The 21,970-nt window shown below is 44.3% G+C and overlaps 1 protein-coding gene across 1 annotated transcript in view; it reads right to left on the bottom strand.

The window, feature by feature from the left end:
• Dnah14 (dynein axonemal heavy chain 14) overlaps window positions 1–21,970 on the bottom strand; it is a 218,934-nt gene that overhangs the window by 48,752 nt on the left and 148,212 nt on the right. Inside the window, exons 55-64 of the mRNA XM_029538709.1 lie at window positions 21,177–21,365; window positions 18,717–18,898; window positions 16,280–16,388; window positions 15,133–15,258; window positions 13,811–13,905; window positions 10,688–10,847; window positions 9,301–9,432; window positions 8,830–8,925; window positions 5,939–6,079; window positions 3,857–4,072 (exon numbers count right to left, since the gene is read on the bottom strand). Coding sequence (XP_029394569.1) covers window positions 3,857–4,072; window positions 5,939–6,079; window positions 8,830–8,925; window positions 9,301–9,432; window positions 10,688–10,847; window positions 13,811–13,905; window positions 15,133–15,258; window positions 16,280–16,388; window positions 18,717–18,898; window positions 21,177–21,365 — 1,446 coding nt within the window. The remainder of the gene's footprint in view (window positions 1–3,856; window positions 4,073–5,938; window positions 6,080–8,829; window positions 8,926–9,300; window positions 9,433–10,687; window positions 10,848–13,810; window positions 13,906–15,132; window positions 15,259–16,279; window positions 16,389–18,716; window positions 18,899–21,176; window positions 21,366–21,970) is intronic.

Here is a 21,970-nt window from a genome sequence, read left to right as displayed (position 1 = left end):
AGCTGCCACATGGTATCTTATTTGGGACTTGATTTATAGTTACACAGTGTGCCCCACAGTGAAGATCAGCAGCTAAATGTGCTTAATGGCTACTTGCATACTGTCCTTGTGAGCTGAAAATTCAATCCTGTAGTCCATGGGTCAACTGAGCTTTATGTCTTGTGTTTACTGATGTGTAGCAGTTCTTCCTATACACTGGACAGAGCTCTTTAAAACTCATATGACAAATAAAGTGATGGTTGGACTCTGGCTTATCTATATAACTTTTCTTTTAGACAGAGTGTCTCTATGGTATTTCTGACTGCTTTAGACCTCACTATGTAGCAGACTGCTCAAATCCAGAGATTCACCTGCCTCTGCCTCTCAAGTGCTGGGATTAAAGATGTGTGCCACCATGCATGGCTATTTTATACCATCTTAATTGTGTCTTATTTTCAAGATCTGTCATTTTCTATTCAATTATTAAATATAAATAACATTTATTTGTATTTTATATGAGTTTTCCTGCATGTGTGTATGTGTGCCATGTGACTACAGTGCTCTCAGAGGCTAAAAGAGAGCATTTGATCCCCTGGGACTGGCCTTACAGATGCTTGTGTACTGCCATGTGGGCACTGGGAACCAAACCTTGGTTCTCTACAGAGCAGCTCATGCTCTTAAATGCTGAGCCATTTCTCCTGCACACTAATTGTATCTTTTGATGAGTAAAGATCTAAATTTTAATATAATTGATCACATTTTTTTATTATGGTTAAATTTATTTAAGAGATTTAAAAAATCTCATATATATGTATATATACATTATATATATGTTTTGATTATACACACACACACACACACACACACACACAATGTCTGTATTACGGGGTTGGATTCTTTGGAACAGGAGTGACAGATGGTTGTGAGTTGCCATGAGGGTGCTGGGAATTGAACCCTAGTTCTGTGGAAGAGCAGCTGATTGAACTTAGGGTCAAGCATATGTCCTAAACTGCGCTTATTTGCGCTTATCACATCTAGGCAACTGAACTTAAGTACAACCACATTTTTGTATGTGATATGAAATACTGTTTTATTAAAAAAATAGATATTCAATTGCCTGGCACCATCTTTTGTGTACTGCGTGTGCCACAGCCTTTGACATGATGCTAATGTCTTTGATGGTGTAGGGCTCATTCTGTGCTCTCAGTTCTGCTCTTAGGTATGCTTTGTATTGGCTCAAAGAATCCCACCCTCATAACTGCACAGCTCTAAATGTGACTCTCAATCCTTCATAGCTTGGTGAATAGCTATTTCCAGCATGGTCTCGAATATTTTGGGTTTTTAATCCTCTCTTACAACTTTGAAGTCAGGGATCAGGACACACATTGTGCTTGAACGTTGGCTAGGATATAGATGAGTTTGGGAAGAACTGAATGATTTACAATAGTGAGTTTTCCAAATTTTGAGTTTGACATGACTTTTGTTTCTTAAAATTTATCTGGGGGAACTTACAGTTTCCTTTGTTAAGTTTTGTGTATGTTCTGATAGGTTCATTTTGACTCTCTGATAAGTGGCCTCAGTGGATGAATGAAACTGTGAAGGAAGAGTTCACAATCCTTTCACTCCTGTATCCCTCATGCCTCTAAAGCCAGCACCCTATGGGCTCCAGTGTCAGGTTGGCTACCTCTGGACAGACCCTGGTCCCCATGAAGAAAGTTAGCTAGCAGCTGCTTTCTAGAATCTGAAACCTCCTTCAGGACTTTGTTTTCATAAGTTGAAAGGTCAGCTTGTTGGGAACTTGCCCTAGGGGCTCCCTCCCTTTTTTGGAGTCTTGCCCTCAGGCTCCCTTCTCTTTGTTTTGGGCCTCCCCTTATTGGTATAAGTTTCCTTAACAATTACAGCAACACTAAGCTTCTAGGTCTCCTTTTCTCTCCACTGCTTTTCAGTTCTGTGTCGGGCAAGTTCTCAGGACCTGGGCAGAAGGCAGCCTGATTCTTCTTCACTCAACTATTACTGGGATGGCTTCCATCCTCACTGCTATAAAAGTCCTCCATCCCCTCTGAAGTCTGTTGAGCCTCGACAGTCCTCTTTGCTCTCAGCATTACTGTCTGTCTGATGGCCCCTGTTAGCATGGATCATTAAGCTCTGCTTGCAGTATTCAACTGCTTTTCCAGTTCAGAGTTCCAGGGTCTCCTACATTCCTATAAAAAAAAACTATAACAGTTTCTGGTTCTTCACAGAAACATCTGACTCCCTGGTACCAACATTTGCTACTGCTCTGATAGAACACATGACAGGGTGACGTACAGGAGGACAGGCTTTACAGGTGAATGCCATGAATCTGTTATGGTGGGGAGCTGTGGTGGCTTGAATATTCTTGTCCCAGAAGTGGCACTATCTGGAGGTGTGACCTTGTTGGAATAGGTGTGTCACTGTGACCTTGGGCTTTAAAACCCTCCTCCTAACTTCCTGGAAGCCTTCTCCTGGAGGCCTTCAGATGAAGCTGTAGAACTCTCAGTTCCTCCTGCATCATGCCTGCGTGGATGCTGCCATGCTCCTGCTTTGACGATAATGGACTGAACCTCTGAACCTTTAAGCCAGCCCCAGTTAACTGTTGTCCTTATAGGAGTTGCCTTGGTCACGGTGTCTGCTCACAGCTAAAACCCATGAAGCTCAGACACGGCAGCAGAGCAGGAAGCTGAGTGCTCTTCTCTTCAGATATAAGCGTCAAGCAGAGAGCAAAGCAGAAGTAGGCGAATCCTTTTACTCTCAAAGCACACCTCCAGTGGCGAACTTCCTCCAACAGCTCACATGAGCGTCTCCAAAGAGTGCCACCAACTAGGGACCCAGTATTTAGCTACATGAGCCCATGGAGGAGACACCACTCAAACCACCTTGGTACTTTATCTGCTTTCTCTACAGTTTTCAGGAAACGTTTGCTTAATATTCCAAGTCATGTCATCAGTATACAAATTTAGAATTGTTTAATATAGTTCAGGAGAATCAAACCCATCCCTTAGCTAAAAGTTAGAAACTTTTAAACTTCAGCCCTCTTTTCTGGGCCACAGAGACCATTTCACTTTTTAATCTATAATCTGTGGAATGTTTTCTCCTTGTTAAAAAACAAAACAAAACAAAACTCAATCCTAATATTTTAGATGTGTTCTTTCTAAATGACATGTGGCTTCTGTTTTGTGCATTGATATGAACTATTCCACGCTCTTACAGTTCTAGGCTTTTGACTGGAGCATTTAGTTCATGTACATCTAATGTGATCATGGTATGTTTGGCGTCAGACGGTTACTCATTATGAAACCAAGAAGCTGCTGTTTCCTCCTAAGACCTCATGGGTTGAGAGCCCCATGCAAGCAGAGATATTACTGAAGGATCCAATCTAAAAATGCTGAGGGTTAAAAGGTAGCCATTTTTCCTTTTCAATCTGTTACATACCACCAAAGGATTTATATAAACAGATAACAGATATATTGGTAAATATAGGTTGTGCTTTGAGCTCTGGCTATGAATGCACCCATTCAGTAATGGCACTAAATTTATTAATACATGGAGTGCTAGAGAGAGGAACTGGCTAGATTCATTTCAACAGACTGGTAGGAGCGCAGTAGGAAGAATATTCTCCGAATCTTATTAGACAATGGGAAATGGGATAGAGAAAACTGAGGTGTTAGGTCTGGAAGTAAAAAAGGAAAAGGCTGAAAACTGCAATACTTTCATTTGTCATAATAATTTAAGGAAAATATCCCAGGATTAAAAAAACAAACAAACAAACAAAAAAAAACAGAAAAAAAATGCTACACACACTCCTCCAACCCAACCCCATCTACAGCCGCTTACTTGCGTAATAGAATTATGTTACTACCTCACTTTTTTCTGCCATTACATCAATTAAGGAAAAATTGGGTGACAAGATGATTTCTGCCTGAGTGCAGAAGTCTTTCCATTTCTGAATCACCAGTTCACGGAACTCTGGCGTTAAGACTCCGCTGTAGGCGAGGCACGCGGATGAAAGGAGTGTGTCACCACAGACGCCTTTCAGCTTGCTGTCTATCTCGTTGATCGTTTCTTGCCATCGGATCTGAGTGTCAAGACACAATTCAGGTTATTGAGTTGGTACTATGAAATATTTATGAGTTGATACTATGAAATATTTACATGTATGTGCAGTGTATATTTGTGTGTGTGTGTGTGCACGTGCTCTTGCCCATGTGTGTATGTGTGTGGGTATGTGTGCGTGTAGCATTCTCCCTAGCCTAATCCACTCATTATCATTGATATTATGATTGAGACAGGTCTCTCACTGAACCTGGAGCTCAATGGCTTGGGCTACACCAGCTGACCAGCAAGCCCCTGAACCTACCTGTTTCTACCTCCAGCCCTGGGGTTCATCTATGCACTTTAACATAGATGCCGGTGATTTAGACTCAGTTCCTCATACTTGGGCAGGCACTTGCCTCACTGGGCCATCTTGCTAGCCTTATGCTATGAGACACTTTAAAAATGAACGGTCTCTACATTGGAGCTATCATTGCTATTACTGTTCTCAAGTGAATAACATTTAAAACTGGCCAGGATGGGCGTGGTGGCACATATCTGCAAACTCAGCACTCAAGAGGGAACACTGACCTCAGGCCCAGGCTAGCAAGGGTGACAGAGCTGGAAGACGGCTTTCCCTAGGGTTCTGTCGCATGCTGCCTGAAACTACCTGGCAAGCCAGTTTCTTAGAGAGATCAGGAGAAAAATCTCATTCAGATAAAACAAGAATTCTATTAGCTTTGAAACAGAAGTTGACAGACTACAAAAATCGTACCCTGCCTCCTGCCAGAGATCTGTTTTCTGAGAGGAAAACTAGTCCTGATCATGAGGTCAAGGCTAGCTTTGGCTCCATCATGAGAACTTGTCTCACAAAACTACCAAGCAAGCAAAATCACATTATATTATTATTGGTGCACCATCATTCCCCCAACCCTCTGCTGTGTATTCACTGCCCACAGATACTTTACCTTGACATTCTTACGTGACACTTCACCGTCCCCCTGCCCCCTAAAGATAACCCCGAGGCATGGTGATGTACAGAGGCAGGCATTGAGTTTGTCAGTTCAAGGCCAGCATCGGCTTCTATAGTTAATTCCAGGCCAGCCAGAGCTACAGAGTGAGATCCCATCTCAAAACAAACAAACAAACAAACAAACAAAATTTTCTTTTTAAATTTCAAAAAAAAAAAGCCACTGACTTCATGATCAGAGGAGTGCAGAGAAGACCATGCATGCGCTTGCTGGGTCGCTGGCTAAAGCTCAGTTAACAGATGCAAGCGTACTTCCCTAGGGGCCGAGAGCAGGAAGCTGGGAGCTGGTGCTCCCCAGCTCCTAGCTGGACCCTTAGGGATACTGGTCAGGCTCTGAGGATGGCAGTTTCCCTTGGTTGATGTGACACAATATATTTATATCACAACCCATCCCTACCCTTAGAGTGCCTTCCACAATATATGCATGTAAATAATTATAACAAAGTAGAGTTATCTTGGGAATTTTGTAATATCCTTTGGGATGGATGGGGGGTGACTAAATCAAGGATTTTAGCCAGCTTTACTAGGAGGGAATAGAAACATTTGAAACTTAGGTGAAAGGGGCCAGAAGACAGAACAAGAGAGCTTTGCCTTTCCCTTCTAACAACACCTGCTCTGTTTTGTCTGCACCCATACACTTAGCCTGCATTCTGCCAGAGCTGGGGAGGAAAACTCATGATGCTGTCTGTCACTGAAAGGTTTCCTCTGGGCCTCAGCATGCCTTAGCGACAGGGGAGGCAAGCCTTTTTTTTTTTTTTTTTTTTTTGAGTAATAGGCAGTTGGGTACTGAGACAGCTCTAGAAGGAGCGGGATAGAAGCCCAGGTCTGTTGAACCCATGAGAACGAGTAGAGGGGGTAAAAGGCCAAGGGAAGCCATGCCTTCTCATCCTCCAGGACGGTCAGCAGGACAGATGCGCACTGGAGGCGCTTGGTGGCCAGCTTTTTCCGAGCTGCCAGTTGATGCTTTTCAGTAACAATGTCTCTGTAGGACGAGTGCAAGAACTGCAGATGTTCTTCAATCTGAAAGACAGTCCACCAGTCGTCATTGAGTCTCACTCAGTGTCTGTCACAAAAGGTTTGTCTGTCGCCTCTCTTGCCTTAGCATGTAACACTTCCCTAGGAAACCTCCCCGCGTGGATTGCGTGAACGACCCTCTGCCCCGCAGTGCAATCAAATGCTGCCTGCTTTCTAAAACAGTCCCTCTGACATCCTAAGCAGTCAACGTCTCATCATTTTAAAGCTATTTCTTCACAAAGATAACCCTATGCCATAGCTAAATTAGAACTCTTAAAAAAAAAAAAAAAAGCTGAGGGCTGGGGGTGTAGCTCAGCTGGTGGGAAGCTCCCCTCGGTGCGAGACCATCTATGACTAATTTTCGGTGCCATATGAAACCAGGTACACTGACACACCAGCCTGTGCTCAGGAGCTAGACATAGGAGGGAGCATCATAAATTCAAAGACATTGTCAACTACCCAGAGAGCACACCCTGGATGACTGTTTCAAATAAAGAAAGAAAACAGCTGACCTTCCCCACTCCAAATGTGCTGAGCCTGAGACAGCTCATAGGCCATCCATAGAAACCCACAGAAACAATACTTTGCTGGTGCTGTGGCCCGAGTATAGAACGTTCCCCCACAGGCCCACGTGGCGAAGGCGGTTCTCCAACCTTTGGTACTGTTAGCAGGTGAGGAACCTTTAGCAGGTGAGGAACCTTTAGCAGGTGAGACCTCCGGAGGAAGGTTAGTTAACTGGCAGCCTGCCTGCCCGTCTGAGGAGTTATCAGAGCCCCTAGTCCTTCTTTTTACCCCATGCTGCTTTTTAGCCACTGTGAAGGGAGTAGGCCTCTCTGTTCCCGCAGAGTGTACTGTGCCACACAGGCCCAATGCAGCAGGGTCAAATGACCATGAACTAAATTGGAGTAAAACCCAACCTTTTTTGTCTTGACTTTATACATTTGAGTATGTCAGGTTTCTGAAATAATGATAAAAAGCTAACACAGACATGAAATCTTGAATATGGTGTGTGTGTGTATATAAGTGCAAATATATTGATATGATTTTGCAGATATAGTGTGAAACTATATATCTAACTTATGTAACATATAAGTATATGTTATATACATAAAATTATATAAACATAATTGTACTTACTATGACCTATACTTTTTTTCCTTATTTTATAGATATTATTTTTATAAAAGTATGAACCTAAACTTTACAAAAATATATTTTGTAAAAATATATCCATTATGAGCTGACTGTGGTAGGACTAATTTTTAAGTGTGTGTGTGTGTCTGTGTGTATGTGTGTGTTGTGTGTGGGTATGTGTACACCTGTGCAGCTGTCCTGGAGGCCAGAAGAGGGCATCAGATCCTCTGACGCTGACTGATGTAGGACCTGGGAACAAAACTCAAGTTCTCTGTAAGGGCACCGATTAGTCACTGCCTCAGCCCCTGCTCTATACTTTTAGCGCTTTGCTTGTTCACATCCCTGTTCTTCCTTTTAGCTATTGCCTTTGCTTGTTCACATCCCTGTTCTCCCTTTTAGCTATTGCCTTTGCTTGTTCACATCCCTGTTCTCCCTTTTATCTATTGCCTTTGCTGTTCACATCCCTGTCTTCCCTTGCTGCTCATGACCAGTTATTTAAAGTACAGGACATAGCTGTGAAACTAAACATACAGTTATATGGTGGGCACTGTACTCCCTAAAGAATGTTCTGATGAGCGTGTGGGTGACTAGTAAATTCTAGACCTATTTCCCAGAGTTCTCTAGAATTTTCAGAAGTATTTTCAACATCCAAGTTCAGATAGACAAAAGGCAGATATTTGCAATGGAAGAAAGTATGCATCAGGACATTCCCATAAAAGGTGTAAAGCCAGTGGCTTTAACGATAGCTCAGGCAGTAGCATGGAATTTGCACTTACAAAACACATTGAGCAGACCCAGTGAGTTCCTACTGTGTGTTGTAAATCTGTTTCTGGGAGAAGCTAAGGTGTCCTTGCTGCCTTTGGGCGGTGTCAGACCACTTAGCTTCTGACTCACTGGATAGGTGGTGGTGTGGATGGACATTATATGTATCGTGTGTGTGTGTGTGTGCGCGCGCGCGCGCGCGCAAACACATGCATGCATCTAATGCCAACCCTGCAGCTCTGAGAGTGGACACATGCTCTCTATGCAATCTTCTCTGCTCAGAACAAGGCACAACACTTGAACAAGAGAGTTTGCCATGTGAATTATACAGTTCATCATCTGCTCGTCGACTGTGTCAAATGTCAGGTGAGGCTCGCCATTTAGCTCCAGCTCTGGCTATCTGAGGAATAAGCGTGACTGAATGAGGAGTATATGAATCCAGGCTCACAGTTTTGCTGACCAAAGTTAGAGAAATTTGGTGAAATGGTGATATGTGATGCTTATCAGTAACACGACTGCTAATTATTATGTAGCAGGGACGGAGAGCTTTGCACATTATACCTATATAACTTCGTCTTCACAATTCCATCCCTAACTATACCATTTTCCCTGTTTTATTTTGGGTGAGTAAGCTCTTCTGAAACAATGGCCTCTCCCCATCACAGCCTTGCTGTGCTAGGAGTGGAAGCTGAGGCCCATGTGCTACTAGACAAGTGTGCTGTCACTGGGCAATACCCTCAGCCCTGAGATGTTTGTTCACTGCTCCTTGGAAATGTTACATAGTTCTTAAAGGTATTGTGAATTTAACAAGTAGTAAAGTAATAAAAAAAAAAAAAACCTCTAAAACCCCCAAATCTTACCAGTTGTAAACCTCTTTGCTTTTCGAACAACCTTTGCTTTGCAATCTGAAGGACGTTCTGAGCCTCTGCCACTTGTGCCTGCTTAGGACGCACCACCTTCACGAGAGTAAAAACACTTGAGGGGTTAAACAGTTAGGCTTGTGGTTTAAAATGTCTGATACTTGAGAGACACAGGTATCAGTCTTTAAAACAAGCTTTCCTGGAATTTTACGTATGCACTGAAGGGATGCAGTTTGTTGTGGACTAAATACTAAATAAAACAAATACTAAATAAAACAAAGTGTACCACAGTTTTCATAGGGAGCATTTAAAAGAAGCATCGAGTCTAGGTGAATGAGCATGAGACAGGAAAGACATATGGGTTTCAGCAGGTAGCCGAGGTTCACCTGAGCACTGCTAAGTACCAGTTACTTTCAGAACTATGCCGGGTCCCTTGTACATCATGGGGGAGAATCAGGAAGCAAGGTGTACCTTCTGTACTTCATGGTAGTTATTCAAAGCGATCACCCACTGGCACATGGAGCAACAAGCCACAGAAACCATTGCAATCTTGTTGGGGTTGAAATCAGGCAGATTTAAAATCTTCTTGAGCCTCAAGAACACCTAGGGAGAACGTGTCACATGAGATGTACATTAGGATGTCATTTTTTCCTCCCAGACAAGTTTCACTGCTGCAGTTAAAGACGCACAGCTTTTTCTAGGGTTCCAAGTGGCCTTAGACTGGGAAGCCTTTCCATTGAGCCCCTGTTACTGTCACTGTTGCTGTGACTTTGTGAAGATTTAAAAGGAACTGCAGCTTAGGAAACCTTCATGTGTAGGAGGTCCGAATCCCTTAGTGTGCTTCTCTGTGAGGAGCCGGTGCCCATCCCCAAGTGGCCTGTTGGCTAATCTGTAGTTAAGTGCACAGACTTTCTCACCTGCCTTTAGGAGCCATACACGGTGCAGAGTCTTTCTCAGCCTTGGACCCCATCTCGCCTTCTGTCTAGGCATCTCCTCTCCTGCCTGAGAACAGCTCTACTTTCCTGAACAATTCAGATGCACGTGGCTCTCAACCTGCCACTATCAACATCTGATTACTCTGAGTGCTGCTAGGTAGGCTTTAGTCGCTTCTTTATAAGAGCAATTTTTGTTTCAGATGTATTTAAACAAAACTACAGGGGACTATATTTGTCAATTCTTTTTTTTAAATGTTTTTTCATATGTACTTGTTTGTTTTAAGATTTATTTATTTATTATATGTAAGTACACTGTAGTTGTCTTCAGACACACCAGAAGAGGGTGTCAGATCTCATTATAGATGGTTGTGAGGCACCATGAGGTTGCTGGGATTTGAACTCCGGACCTTCGGAAGAGCAGTCGGGTGCTCTTAACCACTGAGCCATCTCGCCAGTCCATTAATTATTCTTTAGAGAGTGAATGGTTACATTAATTCGCGAATGAGTATCACCTCTAACATTCTGCCAAACACTTCATCTTCCTGATGTGGGACTCTGGTTTCTAGTAGCACAGATTACCATGATTCACTGGCTGACTGTGATTGGCTGCTTCATGTTGTCTCTGTTTTAATATGAAGATTGCAGAAGAACACTTCCAGGAGAAAACCGTGACCTTGGCTGTCTCGCTCTTGTTTTAGAACTTCATTTATGTATTTATGTAGTGCAGTTCTCACCTTCTATCATGTGGATCCTGGGGTACTGGCCTGATGAGGAGCCCTTTACCCCCTTATCATCCTGCCAGCCCCCCTTTAACTCCTACGCCATCGTCCATGTGTGATACATTTCATCTTTAAATCCATTTTTTACTTTTCTCTGTAAATACGGACCCCGCGGGTGTGCACCCGTAGCTGTCAGCGCTGTACCTTGTCAGGGATGCTGTCCTTGTCAATGTTAATTAGTCGCTTTAGGAAGCTGGTGTCTGAAAGCAGCAGCTTTGCTGTCGCCCAGTTGGGCTTCCTTTCTAGAAGGATACACACGGCGTTCATGACCGTCAGAACAAGGTAGGGAGGGCGCGTGTAGACTCTGTAAGACAGGATGAGCATCTAATCAGCTTTAAGATAAAAATCATATTCCCCCTGGAAGCAATCCCAGGACGTTACATACGTAGATGTTTAGACTTTATTTATATTAAACGTTTAACATAGTCTACAAAATAATGGGTTGCATTATGAAATTTTCCAGTGTAGTTTGCATTTCACTCTTTCTCACATCCAACATACTTTCATGTCCTCTCTTCCCCCCTCTCACCGGCCCTTCTTTCTCCAGGCAGCCCCCTTCTGCTTTCATTATCTGTCTGTCTGTCTGTCTGTCTGTCTGTCTGTCTATCTATCTATCTATCTACTTTCACATACAAGAGAGACCATGCATGCATACATAATTTAACAACCATTTTGATAAGGAATACCAGTCAACATAGCCACATTTTCCTACTTGTTTATTTTTTAAAAAAGTTTAGTGCTTTTAGTACCTGGATATTTTTGCCTTAGGAAGGTCAAATGCATGAAATTGAACACTGAGAACCATCTGTGCTAGAGACTAATTATTTTTGTTATGAAAGTACCCAATGTAGACTCATTTGAAGTCAGGAACTTCCTGTGCCATTCTATTTGGCTTCCTAATGACCATGCCACAGAAGCATTGTGTGTGCCTGTGCACACTGTGAGTCAGCCCTGTCCTTGCGTATCTCATGGTTTTATCCTCATCCCAGCACAAAAGGTACTGACCTAACAGCTTGGGGGCCGGGGGTTAGATTGGGATCTGGGTCTAAAGTTCGGATAAGAGGATCATCACCGGAGCATTGCAAACCACTTTTTGTTGTGTCCCAGTCAGTGTCTATCTACAGTGCTAACATCGCACAGGGGAATCTTTACAAACAAAATTGCACAGGCAAAGAAGGCAAGGACAGAGGTTCAGGTTCCAAGGAAGAAGAGCGGGACTTCCTAGCACAAATGATTGCCGATGAACTGGTGCCTTTAGCGAGGCTCCTCTGTGTTAGCTGAGTGGGACTCTCATCTGCCATCCAGCTGCCTAGGGGAAGCTCAGGTGAAGTTGGGGGTGGGAAAGTGGCAGCTCCAGGACTCCAGCCACCTGCTTCACTGCTTACAGATGGAACCTGGGAGGGTGGGGGAGCTACAGAAATGGCTTGGTGTTTAAAAGCATGGACTGCTCCTGCAGAGGACTTAGGTCCAGTAACCTGTAATTTCATGGGATCTGACGCTCTGCTCTCCATAGGAACCCACACTCGGGTGCACATATCCTGCCTCCTCAACAATTACAGATTTTAAATTAATAATAAAAAGAAATGATAGGTATTAAGGCTACTCTGTCAGGAATATATTAGAACAGCAGTTATTCGAATAGGACCTTCTGGAAGATAGTCTCAAGGTGCAGGCTTTCTGGGGGCTTGGCTGGGGAAAGCTGGGCCTCTGTGAGCACTCTGACTCCATTCCCCTCTCCTGACACCCACTTTTCTCCCAGATCGAGTCACCTTGGTCTTGTGCAGTCCCTGATAAGCTCTGAGCATACTTCCAGGGCTCTTGGGCAGTCCACTCCTTAGCACTGATCTCACCCAGGGCTGTCCATCCTCTGTGCACTTGTTCTGCCAGTCTTAGGTGGATTAACCTGAGAACAGTGATGTGCTCTGCTCTGCTGTTGTGAAACTAAAAGTTAACGTGTTATACATGCAGTGATTTTGGGGCCAGGGAGATGGCTCAGTTGGTAAAGTGCTTGCTTGTGAGCATAAAGACTTGAGTCTAGATTCCCAACACCCGTGTAAGAGGCTGAGCATCGCAGCACATGCCTGTGATCCCAGCATGTATTCAGCAGATGAAGATGATGATGGGTTTGTCCCGTGTTCCCATATCTTTTGTTAAAACACTACTGTCTTAAAAAAATTGAAACATTTATTTTATGAGTATGGGTGTTTTGCCTACATGTATGTCTGTGGACCACATGACAGCCTGGTGCCCATGGAAGACAAAAGAGGGTGTCAAATCCTCTGGAACTGGAGTGGTTATGAGCCTCCATGTGAATGCTGGGAATTGAACCTGTGTCCTCTAGAAGAGTAGCCAGTAGTTTAGTGCTCTTAACCACTAAACCATCATCTCTGCGGTACCTTAAAACACTACTTTAGAAGAATGATGGAATACTTGCCATGATTGGAGACAGGCTATTTGGAGATTTTCCATTATTAAGAAAAAAGTAAAATAAAATAAAATAAAAAATAAAATAAAGAAGGAAACCTCAAGTTAAAAATATCCTACCCAGCCGGGCGTGGTGGCACACACCTTTAATCCCAGCACTTGGGAGGCAGAGGCAGGTGGATTTCTGAGTTCGAGGACAGCCAGAGCTATACAGAGAAACCCTGTGTCAAAAAAAAAAAAAAAAAAAAAAAAAAAAAAAAAAATTATCCTACCCAAAGACTCAAAACAGGATCAAGAGGTTCAAGTCTTTGTACCCTATCATATTTCAGTTCTTTCAGGGCTTTCTTGGATATTTCTCTCTAGTCCCGTTCACCAGGATGCTATCTGAAAAGACACACCAGGGAGAAAAGCTCCCATAGCGCTCCCTGGAGGTGAGTGAGCACTGCAGTCTACCTTTTTTGGTGGCAGATTGCTAGCCACCCCCCAGAACTCTGCACTCACTCTGAAATGAGAGTTGGTGCATAAATATTATGGTCGAACTTTGGAACTGCACGGATAATACTTTACTTGACCTGTTCTAGGGTGTAAAATTTTATGTATCAGTGATGGCAATTTAGTTTATCACAAATGGCTCATACTTTTGGCTGAGTAGTAATTTTCCTTTCTTAAGGATCCACAGAACACCGGCAGGCCATAAAACCAATAACATAAACAACCACAGATATTGAAAAATTTACAGAAACCAAATGAGTACAAATTAATTCATATAAAATTGGAATGCAGATTTTACCATACATTCTATTTAGAGGCCTTTTAACTCAAAAGAGACATAAAATTACTCACCTTAATTCAGAAATATCACTTTTATCCAGGGCATTCAGGGCCACAATTGCCTTGTCTAAAGAAGGCAGCACATTTTTTAGTTCATTGGAAGTTTTCTGCAAGGAAGGCACAATCCTAAGTACACATGAACAAATACAGTTGCATATCTAAAGTTGGAAGGTTGATGGGAAATTTTTATAGTGCAAATTAGCCATGTGTGCATATGCTTCTGTCATGGACAGTGCTTTGTAAATGAGATGCAATGTGCTATGGAATCCCTGGTGACTCCCATTCATGCATGGGAAGCAGAGACACTGAGGGACAGCTCTGTGAAACACAGTGTAAGGGATGCCCCTTGAGGAGTGGTTCTGTTAGTCGTGGGATTGTTGATGCCGACAGAGGGCTGAACACGGTGGCTGGCTCCTTCAGTCCTAGCACTTGGAAGGCAGAGTCTGGTTGATCTCATGAGTTCAAGACCAGTCTGGTTTACCCAGCAAGATTCAGGCTAGCTAGGGCTCCATAGTGAGACCCTCTCTTATACAACAACAACAACAACAACAACAACAACAACAACAACAACAACAACAACCAGAGCAATGAAGAGACCATCAGTTCTGATAAGAAGACAGCCAATCCACTTTAATTCCAGCATTGAAGAGGCAGAGGCAGGTGGAGCTCTGTGAGTTCAAGGCCAGCTTGTTCTATATGCCAAGTTCTATGCCAGCGGGGCCCACATAGTGAGGCCCTGTCGGAAAATGAGAGAAAAGGGAACATTTTGAAGTTACCAGAGAACAACTTGAAATCTGCATCCACATTTGCTTCATAATAGGTCTTGTGCTAGGACTGACTTAGGCCTTGGCAGGTTAGCCAGTGAGTACAGCTCATGGATATCACTGGGAAGTCAATCAATTTATTTCAATGTATGTGGTTGTTTCTTCAGGAGGGATTGGCTACTAAGCCCACTGGAGTTGAGCAAACTTAATCTAGCATGCCATCCTGGCTCCTTGCTGAAACTGGACAGGGACAGACCTGGGAGGCACAGACGTGGACAGAGGGTGTTGAAAGTTAACAGTGCAAGTGGCACCCTTTGAACAGCTGTCCCCAGATCTGCTTGTCTCCCTAGCGAATGCTGCTCCCTGAGGCAAGGTTTACAGGAGTTCTAACGCAGCCTGTAAGCCTCCCGGGGCAGGGGCTGCCCATGACTGTGCTCTCTGTTTTCCCTCCGTTGCTTCCTGTATGGAGTTGGGGCTCAAACCGTCTTTGCTGGGATAAGAGGACAGGCAATTAATTGCCCGTGGAGGTCCAGAGCCCCGGCAGCTTGGAGTCACTGGCCTTCAGCTCACCTGAGCATACTCTTCCACAATTTTCACTTGTTCAGCCACAATTTCTTCATCCTGTTTCACAAGCACCTGAACCTTTTCGACTATTTGTGAATCTTTCCGCAGTTTTTCCATCAAGATTTCCTTTTCCTAATAAATCAAATGGTTCTGCTTAGAATGGACTTGGATGCAGAATTTCTTTAGAGCAGAAATCAAAATAGTTAATTGAATAACTACATAATTTATAGAAATTTAACCTGAATTATATGTCACAGAGTAATTAGGATGGCTACCATAAAGATAATTTCCTACACATCAAGAAAGTTGACAAGGGTCTAGAGAGGTGGCTTCGTGGTTCAGGGCACTGGATGCTCTTCCAGAGGACCCAGGTTTGATTCCCAGAACCTACTTGCTAGCTCACTATCTGTAACTCCAGTTCCAGGGGATCTGATGTTCTTTTCTGAGCTAGGCACACATGTATGCATTTGGGCAATTCACCCATAGAGATGAAAATAACTATGTAAAGGGTCTCACACAGGTATAACTGGGATCCCACAAGGGGAATATATGTATATACTAATTACCTAAAGACTTTTTTCCTTTTTTTTTTTTCGTAATTTTCTATAGTTAGTGATGGCATTTGGTTTTTATGTCAACTTGATAGGAGCTAGGGCCATCTGGGAAGAACAAATTTTAATTCAGAAGATGTTTCCAAAGGACTGGCCTGGAGGCAAGTCTGAACGGGAATGTCCAGTCCACTGTGGGCAGTGATACCAGTGGACCGGTGGTCTTTGGTTGCATTGAGCAAGCCATGAGGAGCAAGCCAGAAAGCAGTGTTCCTCCACGACCTCTGCTTCAGTTCCTGCCTCGAGTTCCTGTCCTGACTTCCTTTGATGATGAACTAAAATCTGGGAGGCGAAATGAATCCTTTCCTCCCCAAGTTGCTTTTCATTATGGTGTTTTATCACAGCAATAGTAACCTTAACTAAGACAGCTATACACTAGGATCATATTTAATTGTTAAAATGTAGTTACTTCAAAGTCACACAGCCACATTGTGGCAAAGCTCAAGTTAGATTTCATCTTGGTCTGGTAGCAGGGCCTTTGCTTTCGAACACGGTGCTGTATCAGACTATAAAACCTTCAGGAGAGATTTAAGACAAAAAAATACCTTTGCTTTTTGTTCTATTTGAGGACCAATAACCAAAAGTTCTTCCTGCATGTCTGTGACCAGGACAGTTGCTTCCAGAATCTTGGAAAGTCCCATGTAGAAGCGATTCCTGAAGGGGAAGTAAAGAGTAGGCTGACCTTTCCCATAGCTGCAATGCTTGATTCCACAAGTGCTTCAGATGTGGGGTACCCTGGCTTAGCATCCCTAATCTGAAATCTCCAAACTCTCAAACTCTCCGAGCTCTCCATGGCAGCATTCCAAGTACTAGATGTCAGACTAGGGGTGCTCACTCTGTATGAAGAATATAGCTGAACGTTAGGAAATTCAGTTTAATACCATATAGAGAATTGCACATCATGGTCAAGCAGCATTTATATTTTAGGGATGTAAGACAAATTCAGGATTTGAAAGTCAACTGATACATAAGCTGCCGCATATTAGGAGTCTAAAGTAGGAAAATCAGATGTTCCTATCAACTAAAAATGTAAAAAAGCACTTGAGAAAATTCATGACAGAGAACTAGGATCCAGGAGGAATTACCTCAACTTGTTAAGGGGCAGGATACGTTAATAAGATGGACTCGCTTTGGGCATAAAGTCTAATGACAGCAGTACTCAGCCATGAGTGGATAGCAACAGTCTTTCTGAGGGAAAGGAGACACCACTAGATGGAGGAGCGGAAGGTAATCTCTTTTGACTCTGCTCTGGAGGGAAGTTGGGCAATTTACCTATTCCTCCATTTACATTTTGAACAGTAGAAATTTTAATCTCATGGAAACATTCTAGAAGGTATAGACATCTCCACTGGAGCAAGAGAGCAAGATTCACTTCTGAACTTACTGTGGCCTCTTTAGCCTGTGTTCCAACTATCCCAACCACTCTGCATTTAACTGGTACAGTCATTCATGCCCACCTGACGTTGTTGACAAAAGTCAATGAAATCTGACCCTGACCCCATGTTAGGAGAGGGTGATCAAGGCTACACTAACTTTTTAGGTAAACGCCAGGCTGGGATGTGCTCATCATACAAGACTACCCATAATTCCTGCTGCCCAGCTGGGGTAGACTGTGTATAACTGCCAGGATGTCTAGACACACCAGCTGAGTGACAGAGCTCTGCTCGGTAAAGAGCTTCCGACTGTGGTTTAGCTTCTCAGTGGAAGTCTTCACTAGAGCTACTCCCATTCAATGTATTTTAAGACAACCCGAACAGAGTCTGTCCAATGGTGCCTGACAAAGTGGCTTTTTTTATTTTAATGACTTGTTAGCTGGATGCACAACAGGCCTGAAATGGGCTACGGGCTCTCAGTAGAGTATCTGTCCTGTGGGGCCTGAAGCCCATCTAGGTGTGGCTCACCTGCCCTGGTTCTGACTCTCAGCTGGAGCTCTGTTGATCTGGCATGTGAGAATTCTGGATATTTGTGAGTAGGAGTGTTCCAAGGCTGATTCCTATCCATTTAATTTCTCTCCAGGGGGCTCTCACGAGAGAGATTCTTGTTGTCTCCTGGGTTCCCGTTATGCATGAGGGGTAGTGGAGGAAGTGAGTGGCAGACTGCTTGTGTAGCACACCCGAGTCCCTGGCACCATAAAAAAAGTTACAAAGGTGGAGGAAAGCGTGTGAGAGCTGGAAGGCTGGGGAGAAGCACCATGAAAGGCTGTCTTCTGGACATGACATGGCATGGCTCACGGGTTCCACTGCAGCTACAGTCACCCAGGCGAGCCCACGTCAACAAGATCCACTCAACATCCCAGCAGACAGGGCTAACTGGACTCAGAGCAAGAAACCAAAAGGGGGGAGGGACGTGAGAGTCTGTGGGAAGATGCAAGAAGAGAGGCTGGAGGCGAGGGAGGTGGAGTGCGGGGATGGGCATGGTCAAGATACACTGGAGATGTGTAAGACTATCAAAGAACAAGTCAGAGATATTCTAACAACAAGATCCACAACAGCACCATCAGCAACGACGAAGACGAAGACGGATCTAATCACGCCTGAGGCTTCCTGCTTTGTGGTTTTTTTTCTCTATATTCTCAGCCAGAGATGTGACCCATATTGCTCTTTGAGGCAGCGTGGCACTTGTTCTTAGCCATCTATGCTGCAGGCATCTGGCCACTTGCCTTTTGGTATTATCCCCAAAGCCATGGGGAACGGCACCTCCAGCCATCGCCTTGCTTCCACTGTCTACATCAGTGAGAAACAATCTAACAAGAACTGATTTTTCCCTGGTAGATCCGTCAGTCTCTCCATGGTGGGGTGGCCTCCGGATGCATATAGGGGAGGTGTGGACTGTCTCCTTATGATCCACTGTAGATGCTGGCCCCAAGGCCCCCACAAGAAAGGTAGATTTGAATTCATTATTTTGTATTTGTGTAGACGGCATTTACTAGACACAGAAGCACCAATGTAAAAACACACGTTTCTGTTTTAGCCAAAGCCTTACCTCTTGGTCTGCATCTCTTCTTGTCTTATCCTCAGACTGTGGGTAAATGTCTCCAAGAACTTAAAGTAGCAACTGGGAGTGATGTAATAGTGCCTTCCAGTTTCTTCAAAGTATTTTGCACTCAAATCTTTCATACTTTTGTGGATTTCGACACATGTTGGGGCAAACTCTCTTATTTTATCCTGAAGAACAACAATGTTTAATAATCACAAGAGAACATAGAGAAGAATGAGAAGTTACTTGAAATACTCCAGCAATTCTGAGATGCAGAATTATAGAGGCCTAGACAAGCACCATGATCACGAAGAGTTTTAGAGATGGAAGAAGCAGAGATAGCAGAGGCAACTCTAAGCGACTAATGACATATCAGGTTCATTCCTGCTAGAGCCACCCAAGGACTTAGAGATGCAGCATAACACTCAGAGCTTGTCTCAGTCAAGGTTACTGTTGCTACAACAACACACCATGGCAGAAGAAAGCAACTTGGGGAGGAAAGAGTGTATCTAGCTTACATTTCCACAGCATTGTTCATCATGGAAAGAAGCCAGGGCAGGAACTCAAAACAGGGCAGGAACCCGGAGGCAGGAGCTGAGGCAGAGGCCATGGAGGGGAGCTGCCCACTGGCTTGCTCAACCTTCTTTCTTATAGAAGCCAGGACCACCAGCCCAGGGATAGCACCGCCCACAGTGGGCTTGTGCTGGGCCCTCCCTCATCAATCACTAATTAAGAAAAGGCAGCTGCAGACTTGCCTACACCTGCATTTTCTCATTGACTTTTCTTCCTTTCAGATAAAACTAGCTTGTGATTAACAAAAGCATAACCCTCTAGCAAGTTTAGTCTGGTAAAGCTTCCAAATTTACCAGCCCAGAGTACAAAGAACCCCCACTGTGTTTAGAATGTAGAACATTCAGGCTGTGACTTGTGGCCAGTCTCTAGACACCAAGCCCCACTGGCTTCTGGTCACTTTTAACTGTGTTGCAGCCTTTTGGTAGCTCTTCCCCTTCCCAGCCCTTCTCTGTCTCTGCTTTCCTTGGATGTTTGGACCTGTAAAGATACAAGCCCCCCCCCCCTTTTTTTTTTCCCCGAGACAGGGTTTCTCTGAATAGCCCTGACTGTCTTGGAACTCACTTTGTAGACCAGGCTGGCCTCGAACTCAGAAATCTGCCAGCCTCTGCCTCCCAAGTGCTGGGATTAAAGGTGTGCACTGCCACACCCTGCTGATACAAGCCCTTTCAAAGGCTGGCAGGGAGTCTCTGGCCTTTAGGCACATACAACCCCTCTCCCCCCCCCCCCCGCTTTGTCAGCATCTTTAATCCTTTCAGTTAGCTAGGCCTTATGGTATTTTTAGTTTAAGGCCCTTAGGACAGACAAGGTGTGAGATGAGGCTAGGCTGAGAGAAGCAGGTGCACGTTCTACACCCATCTCTCTCTATGACATGGTCAAAGAACACATTTAATTACTAAGATCACCAAATAAAAGACATGGGAGGCTGCAGAATTCTTACCAAAGGGTCTGTTGTGCAAAAGGGGTTGTCAGGGAGACTCCTAAAGGCCCCTTAACAATGCAGGCTTTGTCAGCCCTCTTGATTGCCCACCAGAACTCAAGGATAAGACCCACCACTGAAGATACCACATGCTGTACTCACAAGATACAGACACAAGAATGAGACTGAGGTTGGTAGAGAAGAGGGGAGTAGTCGGAGATGGGAGGAGGGAAAGAGGGCAGTGGGTAAGCGCCGTCACTATGCCTTATGTGTGTGTGAAATTGTCAAGAATGTTTGGTTTTGTTTTTTGAGGCAGGGTGTCTCTGTGTAGCCCTGGCTGTCCTGGGACTCCCTCTATAGACCAGGTTGGCCTCAAACTCAGAAATCCGCCTGCCTCTGCCTCCCGAGTGCTGGGATTGAAGGTGTGTGCCATAACTGCCTGGCAAGTTATTTTTTTTTTATATGTATGGGTGTTTTGCCTACATGTATGTCTATGTACCATGTGTGTGCAGACACTGGATTCTCTGGATTCATCTGCAGTTACAGATGGTTGTGAGCGTCTCCATGGGCGCTGGGACCGAAACCCAGGTACTCTACAAGAGCAGCCCGTGCATTTAACCACTGAGTCATCTCACCAGCACTAGTTGTGATCAATTTTAAAGAGAAACACTCAGAAGAGTACAGAATTCTCACGAAAGGGGCTACTATAGAAAATGGTAATAGAGGTGATCTAGGCTGTATTACACCCCCCCCCCCCAGGCAGCCTTGAACAAGGTAGGGTAGGAGGCAGGACAAGCATGGATCTTGTGAAGAGTTAGGATGAAAAGCAATTATCACACAGCCTGGCTCAGAGACCCCTCTGCTCCATACCTTCCTCCTCCCCCTCCCTTCTGACTGTCCCCCATACTGCCTCCCCTCCCCTGCCCTGGCCATGGCTGCAAGCATAAACCACAGCCTTTATTGCTCTAGCCGCTCACCTCTTTGTCCTCTACTTTCAGCTTTTCTTTTAGGTAGGAGTTGGCCACAACAAGGAGGGCCTCGTCGGGCCACCGCTGGAACCAGTCGATGGTGCAGGAACTGATCATGGCGGGGTAAACGCGACAGTTATGGCGGAAGTTAGGTCCCGTGGTACTTATCATATAGATATGCAGATTTTTAGATACTTTCTGAAATCGAGGAACATACGTGCTGTTAAAAATGTAATTCCCTACTTTGAGAGAGATATTATATTGGAAATTCCACTTAAAGCTTGTTTTGGCTGTTTCCTAAATGGATATACTCTCAAGAGACTGAGTGTGTGCTGTCTGCCACCAGCAGGGCTCTTCCAGGGAGCAGGGACCCACAGAGCCCTTCTGCCCCATTTGACTGTGCCTGCAGAGCGAGTGAGCAATGAGTCTACTGCTTAACTTTCCCTGAGGTGGTAAGCCCTTAGTAACTTACAGAAACTCAGAGTATGAAAGCAGTCAGACTAATTAGGGCTGAAGAGGGGAAGGAGAGATGGCAGTCAGAGTATCTTAGAGCTAGCAGGTTATGACAAGGCAATGGGAGCTGATGTGTAGGTCTTAGGCTAACCACCAGTTTCTATTTTCTTTCTATGATTACGATAACTATTAATTTCATTCAAAACTAGATTTGGCAGCATGCCACTTTGCATGCTGGGCAAGTCTCTCTGTGCCAGGAGCAATCCAATGTCCAGGCATGAGTACAGACACTAGACTGGTGCTGAAATCTGCCTTCGAGACTCAATTGATCGTAAGATTCCACTCAGCGG

This window comes from Mus pahari, chromosome 5, assembly GCF_900095145.1.
Source record: "Mus pahari chromosome 5, PAHARI_EIJ_v1.1, whole genome shotgun sequence".
Lineage (NCBI taxonomy): Eukaryota > Metazoa > Chordata > Mammalia > Rodentia > Muridae > Mus > Mus pahari.
Note: the sequence above shows the minus strand (reverse complement) of the source record. Positions and strands in the feature narration are given on the sequence as shown.